The sequence below is a fragment of the Salvelinus namaycush genome, chromosome 28, assembly GCF_016432855.1.
Source record: "Salvelinus namaycush isolate Seneca chromosome 28, SaNama_1.0, whole genome shotgun sequence".
In the NCBI taxonomy this organism is placed as follows: Eukaryota; Metazoa; Chordata; class Actinopteri; order Salmoniformes; family Salmonidae; genus Salvelinus; species Salvelinus namaycush.
In genome coordinates, this window is record NC_052334.1 from 10219216 (window position 1) to 10233762 (window position 14547).

At 46.8% G+C, this 14547-nt stretch overlaps 1 protein-coding gene across 1 annotated transcript in view; it reads left to right on the top strand.

The window, feature by feature from the left end:
- Positions 1–14547, top strand: part of LOC120023555 (alpha-(1,6)-fucosyltransferase-like) — a 182259-nt gene that overhangs the window by 149885 nt on the left and 17827 nt on the right. Inside the window, exons 4-6 of the mRNA XM_038967585.1 lie at positions 6597–6718; positions 9174–9336; positions 9689–9803. Coding sequence (XP_038823513.1) covers positions 6597–6718; positions 9174–9336; positions 9689–9803 — 400 coding nt within the window. The remainder of the gene's footprint in view (positions 1–6596; positions 6719–9173; positions 9337–9688; positions 9804–14547) is intronic.

Sequence of the window (14547 nt, forward strand, 5' to 3'; positions counted from 1 at the left end):
CAACCTACATATCCCACCACTCAACCTACATATCCCACCACTCAACCTACATATCCCACCACTCAACCTACATATCCTACCACTCAACCTACATATCCCACCGCTCAACCTACATATCCCACCACTCAACCTACATATCCCACCGCTCAACCTACATATCCCACCACTCAACCTACATATCCCACCACTCAACCTACATATCCCACCACTCAACCTACATATCCCACCACTCAACCTACATATCCCACCACTCAGCCTACATATCCCACCGCTCAACCTACATATCCCACCGCTCAACCTACATATCCCACCGCTCAACCTACATATCCCACCGCTCAGCCTACATATCCCACCGCTCAACCTACATATCCCACCGCTCAACCTACATATCCCACCGCTCAGCCTACATATCCCACCGCTCAACCTACATATCCCACCACTCAGCCTACATATCCCTCCACTCAGCCTACATATCCCACCACTCAACCTACATATCCCACCACTCAGCCTACATATCCCACCACTCAACCTACATATCCCACCACTCAGCCTACATATCCCACTACTCAGCCTACATATCCTACCACTCAACCTACATATCCCACCACTCAACCTACATATCCCACCACTCAACCTACATATCCCACCACTCAACCTACATATCCTACCACTCAACCTACATATCCCACCGCTCAACCTACATATCCCACCACTCAACCTACATATCCCACCGCTCAACCTACATATCCCACCACTCAACCTACATATCCCACCACTCAACCTACATATCCCACCACTCAACCTACATATCCCACCACTCAACCTACATATCCCACCACTCAGTCTACATATCCCACCGCTCAACCTACATATCCCACCGCTCAACCTACATATCCCACCGCTCAGCCTACATATCCCACCGCTCAGCCTACATATCCCACCGCTCAACCTACATATCCCACCACTCAGCCTACATATCCCTCCACTCAGCCTACATATCCCACCACTCAGCCTACATATCCCACCACTCAGCCTACATATCCCACCACTCAGCCTACATATCCCACCACTCAACCTACATATCCCACCACTCAGCCTACATATCCCACCACTCAACCTACATATCCCACCACTCAGCCTACATATCCCACCACTCAGCCTACATATCCTACCACTCAACCTACATATCCCACCACTCAGCCTACATATCCCACCACTCAGCCTACATATCCCACCACTCAGCCTACATATCCCACCACTCAACCTACATATCCCACCACTCAACCTGCATATCCCACCACTCAACCTACATATCCCACCACTCAACCTACATATCCCACCACTCAACCTACATATCCTACCACTCAACCTACATATCCCACCACTCAACCTACATATCCCACCACTCAACCTACATATCCCACCACTCAACCTACATATCCTACCACTCAACCTACATATCCCACCACTCAGCCTACATATCCCACCACTCAGCCTACATATCCCACCACTCAACCTACATATCCCACCACTCAACCTGCATATCCCACCACGCAACCTACATATCCCACCACTCAACCTACATATCCCACCACTCAACCTACATATCCCACCACTCAACCTACATATCCCACCACTCAACCTACATATCCCACCACTCAACCTACATATCCCACCACTCAACCTACATATCCTACCGCTCAACCTACATATCCCACCGCTCAACCTACATATCCCACCGCTCAACCTACATATCCCACCGCTCAACCTACATATCCCACCGCTCAACCTACATATCCCACCGCTCAACCTACATATCCCACCACTCAACCTACATATCCCACCACTCAACCTACATATCCCACCACTCAACCTACATATCCCACCACTCAGCCTACATATCCCACCGCTCAGCCTACATATCCCACCGCTCAGCCTACATATCCCACCACTCAACCTACATATCCCACCACTCAACCTACATATCCCACCGCTCAACCTACATATCCCACCGCTCAACCTACATATCCCACCGCTCAACCTACATATCCCACCGCTCAGCCTACATATCCCACCGCTCAACCTACATATCCCACCGCTCAGCCTACATAGTGGAGCATTATGGGGTCATTCAGACCATACCAGCCATTGCACAGAGTCTGCCTATTTCCTTAACAGTTTCCATTCATCCACATCCGCTGTAACTGCAGTGGTAAAACTGCCCATTAACCTCTTAAAGTTGCTGGGATTCCTTCCTCTTCCTCCTCTCAGCCATTCATTAAATGATTGAATTCATAACCTCTGGTCACTGGGTGTGTGGGTGAGACTCACCTGTTTTGCTCCAAGATACTCTGCACCCCAGAGCTGTTTTGTGTTTTCTCTGATTACCGGCACTGGGTTGCAGCCAGAGATACTTTATTCCCAGCATCAGGCATCAGGGTGGCTTGTATTTCTACTCATCCTCTCTGTCCTCCCTTCTCTCCATCTCAGCCTCTCTGTCCTCCCTTCTCTCCATCTCAGCCTCTGTCCTCCCTTCTCTCCATCTCATTCTCTGTCCTCCCTTCTCTCCATCTCAGCCTCTCTGTCCTCCCTTCTCTCCATCTCAGCCTCTGTCCTCCCTTCTCTCCATCTCAGTCTATCTGTCCTCCCTTCTCTCCATCTCATTCTCTGTCCTCCCTTCTCTCCATCTCAGTCTCTCTGTCCTCCCTTCTCTCCATCTCAGCCTCTGTCCTCCCTTCTCTCCATCTCATTCTCTGTCCTCCCTTCTCTCCATCTCAGCCTCTCTGTCCTCCCTTCTCTCCATCTCAGCCTCTGTCCTCCCTTCTCTCCATCTCATTCTCTGTCCTCCCTTCTCTCCATCTCATTCTCTGTCCTCCCTTCTCTCCATCTCAGCCTCTGTCCTCCCTTCTCTCCATCTCAGTCTATCTGTCCTCCCTTCTCTCCATCTCAGTCTATCTGTCCTCCCTTCTCTCCATCTCAGTCTATCTGTCCTCCCTTCTCTCCATCTCAGCCTCTCTGTCCTCCCTTCTCTCCATCTCAGCCTCTGTCCTCCCTTCTCTCCATCTCAGCCTCTGTCCTCCCTTCTCTCCATCTCAGCCTCTCTGTCCTCCCTTCTCTCCATCTCAGTCTCTCTGTCCCTCTTCTATATCTCAGTCTCTCTGTCCCTCTTCTCTATATCAGCCTCTCTGTCCTCCCTTCTCTCCATCTCAGCCTCTGTCCTCCCTTCTCTCCATCTCAGCCTCTCTGTCCTCCCTTCTCTCCATCTCAGTCTCTCTGTCCCTCTTCTATATCTCAGTCTCTCTGTCCCTCTTCTCTATATCAGCCTCTCTGTCCTCCCTTCTCTCCATCTCAGCCTCTGTCCTCCCTTCTCTCCATCTCAGTCTCTCTGTCCTCCCTTCTCTCCATCTCAGTCTCTCTGTCCTCCCTTCTCTCCATCTCAGTCTCTCTGTCCTCCCTTCTCTCCATCTCAGTCTATCTGTCCTCCCTTCTCTTCATCTCAGTCTCTCTGTCCTCCCTTCTCTCCATCTCAGTCTATCTGTCCTCCCTTCTCTCCATCTCAGTCTATCTGTCCTCCCTTCTCTCCATCTCAGTCTATCTGTCCTCCCTTCTCTCCATCTCAGTCTATCTGTCCTCCCTTCTCTCCATCTCAGTCTCTCTGTCCTCCCTTCTCTCCATCTCAGTCTCTCTGTCCTCCCTTCTCTCCATCTCAGCCTCTCTGTCCTCCCTTCTCTCCATCTCAGCCTCTCTGTCCTCCCTTCTCTCCATCTCAGCCTCTCTGTCCTCCCTTCTCTCCAGCTCAGCCTCTGTCCTCCCTTCTCTCCATCTCAGTCTCTCTGTCCCTCTTCTATATCTCAGTCTCTCTGTCCCTCTTCTCTATATCAGCCTCTCTGTCCTCCCTTCTCTCCATCTCAGCCTCTCTGTCCTTCCTCTTCTCCATCTCAGCCTCTCTGTCCTCCCTTCTCTCCATCTCAGTCTCTCTGTCCTCCCTTCTCTCCATCTCAGTCTCTCTGTCCTCCTCTTCTGTCCTCCTCTCTGACTTTCACCTCATTTCATCCTTGACCAGCCATGAATGACATAAATATTTTACATTTCAGTTTCTTTCCTCCTCCTGTTTCATCTCTGTACTGTGGCTGTGCATTCCTGATGAGTCAGGCATTGTGATGTGACCAACCACACACAGACACAGTTACAAACACACGCGTGCGTACGCACACACACACACACACACACACACACACAGGGAAGCCCGCTGTTTGCCATTACAGAACGCCACGCATAATTTCATGTCACAGTTGCCTGCTATAGACAGATATTTATTCTCAGCTAGGCTTCTGAGATAAGACTGCTGTCAATTCTGCATCCATGGAGACACAGGTGGGGAATATCAATCACCATGGTTACTCTCATAGTTACTGTCATCCTACTCAGTTGATATGTTTTCAGGTATTACACTATATGAGGTAGTGATATTCAGAAAGCCTTGTCCTGTACATGGTGTACAGAAGGCTCTTCAACACACCTTGTTTAACTGACCCGCTCTACTTCTCTCTCTTCTACTTGTTGTTGAGGAGGAGCTGCCAGGGGAACCCTTACCCCACGTGGCTCTAACTTTCTTCTCGGCAGGACGTAGGGGGATGAATAGCTACTGCCACTGAATGAATTGCCTTGCGGTCATTGGCTGTTCTCACGCCTTACCACTGATTATTTTAAACACACACACACACCCCACTGATCATTATAAACACATACACACAAACACACGCACAGTCGACTCTCATACCTCACCTCTGATCATTATAAACACACACACACAAACACACGCACAGTCGACTCTCATACCTCACCTCTGATCATTATAAACACACACACACACAAACACACGCACAGTCGACTCTCATACCTCACCTCTGATCATTATAAACACACACACACAAACACACACACAGTCGACTCTCATACCTCACCTCTGATCATTATAAACACACACACACAAACACACACACAGTCGACTCTCATACCTCACCTCTGATCATTATAAACACACACACACAAACACACACACAGTCGACTCTCATACCTCACCTCTGATCATTATAAACACACACACACAAACACACACACAGTCGACTCTCATACCTCACCTCTGATCATTATAAACACACACACACAAACACACACACAGTCGACTCTCATACCTCACCTCTGATCATTATAAACACACACACACACAAACACACGCACAGTCGACTCTCATACCTCACCTCTGATCATTATAAACACACACACACACAAACACACGCACAGTCGACTCTCATACCTCACCTCTGATCATTATAAACACACACACACACAAACACACGCACAGTCGACTCTCATACCTCACCTCTGATCATTATAAACACACACACACACACAAACACACGCACAGTCGACTCTCATACCTCACCTCTGATCATTATAAACACACACACACAAACACACACACACACACAAACACACGCACAGTCGACTCTCATACCTCACCTCTGATCATTATAAACACACACACACAAACACACACACAGTCGACTCTCATACCTCACCTCTGATCATTATAAACACACACACACAAACACACACTCACAGTCGACTCTCATACCTCACCTCTGATCATTATAAACACATACACACAAACACACACTCAGTCGACTCTCATACCTCACCTCTGATCATTATAAACACATACACACAAACACACACTCAGTCGACTCTCATACCTCACCTCTGATCATTGCATTAAATTGGCGCTTGGAGGTGGGATTGAGCGCAGCCAAATGCAAAGCCCCCAGGGAAATCAGCCTGTCGACACTCACCTTGACCTAGCAGGACAGGCACACACACACACACCTATACTGTACACACACACCTATACTGTACACACATACACACACACACACCTATACTGTACACACACACCTATACTATACACAGACACACACACACACCTATACTGTACACACACACCTATACTGTACACACACACACACCTATACTCTACACACACACACACACAGACACACACACACACCTATACTGTACACACACACCTATACTGTACACACACACACCTATACTTTACACACACACACACACACACACACACACACACACACACACACACACACACACACACACACACACACACACACACACAGACACACACACACCTATACTGTACACACACACTGTACACACACACGCACACATGGCTGGACACCTAGTGTAAAAAAACTCCTCCCTGCTCCAGGCCCTCTAACTGATGTTAGCTGTATTCCAGACTGACCCCTCCTCATTTCCTCTCCCCTGTCTCTAGGTTACCAGAGAGCCAGGTGAGTACAGGCAGAGTGACCTTTAACCTCTGACCTCTCCTCTCCATCTCTCTTGTAGGTTACCAGAGGGTCAGTCTGATGGGGGCCAGGTGGTGAGCGCAGGGAGACTGACCTCTGACCTCTCCTCTACCCCTGTACTGTAGGTTACCCGACAGTCAGTCTGACGGGGGCCAGGTTGTGAGCGCAGGGAGACTGACCTCTGACCTCTCCTCTCCCCGTATACTGTAGGTTACCAGAGGGTCAGTCTGACGGGGGCCAGGTGGTGAGCGCAGGGAAACTGCGGACCCTAGAGGAACAGCTGATCAGAGCTAAAGAACAGATCAACTCCTATCGTAGCCTGCCTGGAGACGGTGAGACACACACACACACACACACACACACACACACACACACACACACACACACACAAACACACAGACACACATATTGGGTTAAAGCTTAAGTGGAGTTGCCCATAGGCACAGACATAGGATGGGCTTTCCCTCAATCAGGTGCTGAACTATGTACACTACATGACCAAAAGTATGTGGACGCTCGCTGAACATCTCATACCAAAATCATGGATATCAATATGGAGTTGGTCCCCCTTTTGCTGCTATAACAGCCTCCAGTCTTCTGGGAAGGCTTTCCACTAGATGTTGGAACATTGCTGTGGGGACTTGCTTCTATTCAGCCACAAGAGCATTAGTGAGGTCGGGCACTGATGTTGGGCGATTAGGCCTGGCTCGCAGTCACTGTTCTTAAAGGTGTTCAATGGGGTAGAGGTCAGGGATCTGTGTAGGCCAGTCAAGTTATTCTACACCGATTTCTGAATGGACCTTCCTTTGTGCACTGGAGCATTGTCATGATGAAACAGGAAAGGGCCTTCCCCAAACTGTTGGAAGCACAGAATCGTCTAGAATGTCATTGTATGCTATAGCGTTAATATTCGCCTTCACTGGAACTAAAGGGCCTAGCCTGAATCATGAAAGTCAGCCCCAGACCAGTATTCCTCCTCCACCAAACTTGAGCTGATGTTGCTTCCAGAGGCAGTTTGGAACTCGGTAGTGAGTGTTGCAACCGAGGACAGACGATTTTTGCGAGCTACGTGCTTCAGCACTCGGCGGTCCCATTCTGTGAGCTTGTGTGACCTTCACAATAACAGCACTTACAGGAGGGCAGAAATGTGACGAACTGACTTGTTAGAAAGGGGGCATCCTGACGGTGCAACGTTGAAAGTCACTGAGCTCTTCAGTGAGGCCATTCTACTGCCAATGTTTGTCTGTGGATATTGCATGACCGTTTGCTCGAATTGTATACACCTGTCAGCAACAGGTGTGGCTGAAATAGTCGAATCCACTCATCTGAAGTGGTGTCCACATACTTTTGTATATACTGTATAGTGTATCTTGAAATGTAACTGATGTTGGAAGACTGATAGACAAGACTGTATGTTTTTAACATTGAGGCCTTGCATCATTGCCCTGGACCTAGTCTGGTACACAAGTGTCCTGAGCGATAGCCATGCGTCATGAGAAGGTAGAGGGAATGTAATATCTGGATGTTTTTATACATGTCATGTGTGTCGATAACGGTCATTTCTGTACAGTGAGACTAAAAATACAGCACTGCTCCCATTATTTATATAACACACATGTGTGCACACACCCAGGCAAACACACAAACACACACACACACACTTACACACACACGCACATGCACACACACACACACACACACCTTGGAAATGAGGACAGGAGGCAGTGAGGAGCAGTATTCTCAGGCAGGATTCCCTGTCCACTCCTCCATTCCTCTTTCCTCCTATTTCAGACAGAAATCTTCATTCCCTTTTCTTCACTGTAACATGAGCGCCACAAACAACTGTTCTTCTGGGTCGGCTGCTTCATTATACTGCCACAACCCTAAGTGTCATTTAGGAAACATTATGAAAACAGGCTACATGAAGACAGTTAAGGATTGATTACTATGACTGTTATTATGTGAGTATGGAGTGACCTAGTAAACCTGATATCAGAAACCTGATGTAACAATGCTTTAAAGGCTACTTTAGGCTACTTGTCCCGTGTAACAATGCTTTAAAGGCTACCTGAGGCTACTTGTTCCGTATAAACAATATAACAATGCTTTAAAGGCTACTTTAGGCTACTTGTCCCGTATAAACAATATAACAATGCTTTAAAGGCTACTTTAGGCTACTTGTCCGGTAGAAACAATGTAACAATGCTTTAAAGGCTACTTTAGGCTACTTGTCCGGTAGAAACAATAGCGGGTCAGTTCTATATTAGTAATATGGCTCTGACCTTGTAGTACTAGAATGTCCTTAACTTAACCGCTGTGACACTTATTTGTCTGTGACACCATTTCCCATGATGTGTAATGAAGTAGGAAGAAGTGGGCCCAGGCCAGAGACTGATCTAAGGACAGTTTGCACTTTCCCTTTTAAGGCTTAAGGGTGAGGGTATGTTAATCCTGGATCTGTCTCTAAGGGCAAACTTTATTGTCCATCGAAATGGATATGTTTCTTTTCACTGAGTCACCCAAGAGTCTGTAACCAGCAGGAGAGCAGCGCCCCTGGAGCAGGTCTGAGGTTAAGTGCCTTGCTCAAGAGATCAGCTGACTGTGTGAGGTCCTGTGTGTTAAGCTGATCCAGGATCTGTGTCTAAGGGGCTACAGAAAATCTCAGCTGAGTGTGTGTGTGCATTATCTTGTTTTCTCCCGAAATGCATTCCATTTAATCATAAAGATGTTTGAAAAAAACATACATTTCCCTCCTGTGAGTGACCGTGTTGATGTTGTTATTTCCAGGGCCAGGTAGGAACCAGGAAGAGCTGCGGAGGAAGATAGAGAACGGGGTGAAGGAGATCTGGTACTTTGTCCGCAGTGAGGTCAAGAAGCTGGGTCACATGGAGCAGGGGGACCTGCAGAAACACATCGACACACTGCTGCAGGAGCTGGGACACCAGCAGAGGTACTGTACGCACACACACACACACACACACACACACACACACACACACACACACACACACACACACACACACACACACACACACACACACACACACACACACACACACACACACACACACACACACACACACACACACTTAAGCCTTAGGCTTCTATAAGGAGCATAGGCCCTTGATGAATGTCCTCCATCTCACTCGGTTTGGGGCAAGTTTTTCTGGGTCTCACCAGTTGAGGCCGCACCAGAACACACATGGATAACATATGTTACATAATGCACCTTGGAAGCCTTACAATGTTGTGACCCAGCTGTGACCTCTAACCCTGTGTTAATGTACTGTGTGTGACCCCAGGTCGATCATGACTGACCTGCACTACCTGAGCCAGGCTGATGGAGCAGGAGACTGGAGAGAGAAGGAGGCCAAGGACCTGTCTGACATGGTACAGAATAGGATCACATACCTCCAGGTAAAGTTACTGTATGTCTACAACACAGTTCAACACCGAGTACCATACCAACAGTTATGTCTCCAACACAGACCAACACCAACAGTTATGTCTCCAACACAGACCAACACCAACAGTTATGTCTACAACACAGACCAACACCAACAGTTATGTCTCCAACACAGACCAACACCAACAGTTATGTCTCCAACACAGACCAACAGTTATGTCTCCAACACAGACCAACAGTTATGTCTACAACACAGACCAACAGTTATGTCTACAACACAGACCAACAGTTATGTCTACAACACAGACCAACAGTTATGTCTCCAACACAGACCAACAGTTATGTCTACAACACAGACCAACAGTTATGTCTACAACACAGACCAACAGTTATGTCTCCAACACAGACCAACAGTTATGTCTCCAACACAGACCAACAGTTATGTCTCCAACACAGACCAACAGTTATGTCTACAACACAGACCAACACCAACAGTTATGTCTACAACACAGACCAACAGTTATGTCTACAACACAGACCAACACTAACAGTTATGTCTCCAACACAGACCAACAGTTATGTCTCCAACACAGATCAACAGTTATGTCTACAACACAGACCAACAGTTATGTCTCCAACACAGACCAACAGTTATGTCTCCAACACAGACCAACAGTTATGTCTCCAACACAGACCAACAGTTATGTCTCCAACACAGACCAACAGTTATGTCTCCAACACAGACCAACAGTTATGTCTACAACACAGACCAACAGTTATGTCTACAACACAGACCAACAGTTATGTCTACAACACAGACCAACAGTTATGTCTACAACACAGACCAACAGTTATGTCTACAACACAGACCAACAGTTATGTCTCCAACACAGACCAACAGTTATGTCTCCAACACAGACCAACAGTTATGTCTCCAACACAGACCAACAGTTATGTCTCCAACACAGACCAACAGTTATGTCTCCAACACAGACCAACAGTTATGTCTCCAACACAGACCAACACCAACAGTTATGTCTCCAACACAGACCAACAGTTATGTCTACAACACAGACCAACAGTTATGTCTACAACACAGACCAACAGTTATGTCTCCAACACAGACCAACAGTTATGTCTCCAACACAGACCAACAGTTATGTCTCCAACACAGACCAACAGTTATGTCTCCAACACAGACCAACAGTTATGTCTCCAACACAGACCAACACCAACAGTTATGTCTCCAACACAGACCAACAGTTATGTCTCCAACACAGACCAACAGTTATGTCTCCAACACAGATCAACAGTTATGTCTACAACACAGACCAACACCAACAGTTATGTCTACAACACAGACCAACAGTTATGTCTACAACACAGACCAACAGTTATGTCTACAACACAGACCAACAGTTATGTCTCCAACACAGACCAACAGTTATGTCTACAACACAGACCAACAGTTATGTCTACAACACAGACCAACAGTTATGTCTACAACACAGACCAACAGTTATGTCTACAACACAGACCAACAGTTATGTCTACAACACAGACCAACAGTTATGTCTACAACACAGACCAACAGATATGTCTACAACACAGACCAACACCAACAGTTATGTCTCCAACACAGACCAACAGTTATGTCTACAACACAGACCAACAGTTATGTCTACAACACAGACCAACACCAACAGTTATGTCTCCAACACAGACCAACAGTTATGTCTACAACACAGACCAACAGTTATGTCTCCAACACAGACCAACAGTTATGTCTACAACACAGACCAACACCAACAGTTATGTCTACAACACAGACCAACAGTTATGTCTACAACACAGACCAACAGTTATGTCTACAACACAGACCAACACCAACAGTTATGTCTCCAACACAGACCAACAGTTATGTCTACAAAGACCAACAGTTATGTCTACAACACAGACCAACACCAACAGTTATGTCTCCAACACAGACCAACAGTTATGTCTACAACACAGACCAACAGTTATGTCTACAACACAGACCAACAGTTATGTCTACAACACAGACCAACACCAACAGTTCTGTCTACAACACAGACCAACAGTTATGTCTACAACACAGACCAACACCTAGGACACACATGGAAGCCTTTTAGCCAACACCAGAGGCTGGTTAGGATCCATGTGGAGATATCCCACATGTTCCATGTGTGCATGGTGGTTCATGGTGGTTCATGGTGGTTCTATATTCCCACACTTGTGTATTCTAACTTTAGCTGATTACTCAACTTCTGATGGTCTGTAGTATGTGTGCTGAGTAGGCCGGTATGGAGATGCAGGTAGAGGATATGCCATTTAGCAGCCGCTTTTATCCAAAGCGACTTACGGTCATGCATGCATCCATTTTTACTTTTTGGTGGGAGTCGAACCCCTAGTTCTGGCGTTGCAAGCACCATGCTCTACCAACTGAGCTATACAGGACCAGAGCTCCTCTCTGTCACTGGTACACATATACCCCTCTGTCAGTAACACACTAATCTCCCCTCTGTCGGTGTGTAACAGGATTCAGACAGCTAGTGGTGGGATGTGATTGTAGCCTCCCCTGTGAGTTAGGTTAATATCTGTAAGATGTTTCTCTCCCTCCTGACACACTTGTAATTATGTTGTTGTTGCCAGGCTTCATGACAACGTATCACTCAACAGTGTAACCATATTGAGAACCTTTCAACCTGCTTTGTGTCTTGTGAAGGAGCTGCGCTAGCTAGCTAGGTTATGCAACTATCTTTTCGGTATATAACACGAGAGTGCCAACTCAAACTGTGTTATATCATAGAAAATGCACACGTGTTGTGTGTGTGTGTGTGTGTGTGTGTGTGTGTGTGTGTGTGTGTGTGTGTGTGTGTGTGTGTGTGTGTGTGTGTGTGTGTGTGTGTGTGCGTGCGTGCATGGGAGTGTGTGTGTGTGCGTGCGTGCATGGGAGTGTGTGTGTGTGTGTGTGCGTGCGTGTGTGTGTGTGTGTGCTTGCGTGCGTGCGTGCGTGTGTGTGCCTGTGTGTGTGCATGGGAGTGTGTGTGTGTGTGTGTGTGTGTGTGTGTGTGTGTGTGTGTGTGTGTGTGTGTGTGTGTGTGTGTGTGTGTGTGTGTGTGTGTGTGTGTGTGTGTGTGTGTGTGTGTGTGTAGGCTAGTTAATGATACGTTTTGGACGATCATCAACCTTTCCCCTTTTCTTTTTATGTCAGATGATCCAGCACCATCCTCAGACAAATGCTTTTATTTTTGGTGTAATTGTCATTTCTGGAAAAGGCTTAAAATAAAGGTTAAAATCTAGGACATGTGACATGATATCCCAAAACACAGGGCCCTAATTGATGAGGAATGCTGAGAGCAAAGTAGAGGTTGTTAATGAGTAGTAATGAATCCCTCTGTGCTATTCATGTTAACTAGCTAGTGATTCACTTGATGTGTGTGTGTGTGTGTGTGTGTGTGTGTGTGTGTGTGTGTGTGTGTGTGTGTGTGTGTGTGTGTGTGTGTGTGTGTGTGTGTGTGTGTGTGTGTGTGTGTGTGTGTGTGTGTGTGTGTGTGTGTGTGTGTGTGTGTGTGTGTTGGTCTGATAGCATATTGGCCGTGTGTGATGGAGGAGCAGTGATCTTGCCTGTCTCTCTGTTCCTACCTCAGCTATCCATCAATGGAAGGGGGCGATCCCTCTGCTGCTCTACCCCTTATATACTCTATACACACACACAATCGCTCCCTCTATCTTTCTTTCTCTCCCAGATCCCCAGTCCCCACCATACATCTCCTATCAGCTGCCAGTGACTGATGGTTTACCTTTCCATACACCCCCTCCACCCCACCCTCCTCCAGTCACAAACACACACAAAATCAAATCAAGTTGAAAAGAAGAATACAAATATACAGAATATTCCTAAACATGCATATTGTATGCAACAAGGAACTAAAGTAATACTGCAAAAAAACACAACAAAGGAATGTACTTGTGTGCCTAAGTGCAAAGCATTACTGTATGCTTAGGTCAAATCCAACACAACACATAACTGCCTCCTTATTTTCAAGAACGGTGGTAGCTGTGTCATGGTATGGGTATGCTTGACATCAGGATGAAAAGAAACAGGATGGAGCTAAGCACAGGAAAAATCCTAGAGGAAAATGTGCTTCAGTCTGCTTTACACCAGAGACTGGGAGAGGAATTCACCTTTCAGCAGCAATAACCTATAACACAAAGACAGTGAATGTTCCTGATTGGCCAAGTAACAGTATTCCAGTCCCTGCTGCTGAAAAGCATCCCCATAGCATGATGCTGCCACCATCATGCTTCACAGTAGGGATGGACTTAGATGGGTGATGAGCTGTGCCTGGTTTTCTCCAGACATAGCGCTTTGCATTCAGGCCAAAGAGTTATATTTTTGTCACAACAGACCACAGAATTGTTTGCCTTATTCTCTCAGAATCTTTCACGTTTCTTTTTGAAATCTCCAGGCGTGCTGCCATGTGCCTTTTTCTCAGGAGTGGCTTCCATCTGGCCACTCTCCCATAAAGCCGAGATTGGTGAAGTACTGTAGAGACAGCCAAGGAAGTCTGTAGTTCTATCAGAGTGGTCATTGGGTTCATGGTCATCTCCCTGACCAAGGTCCTTTTTGCCCGGTTGCTCAGTTTGGTTGGACGGCCTGCTCTAGGAGGAGTCTGGTTAGTTCCATATTTTTTGAAGACCACTGTGCTCTTGGAAACTTTCAACACTCTA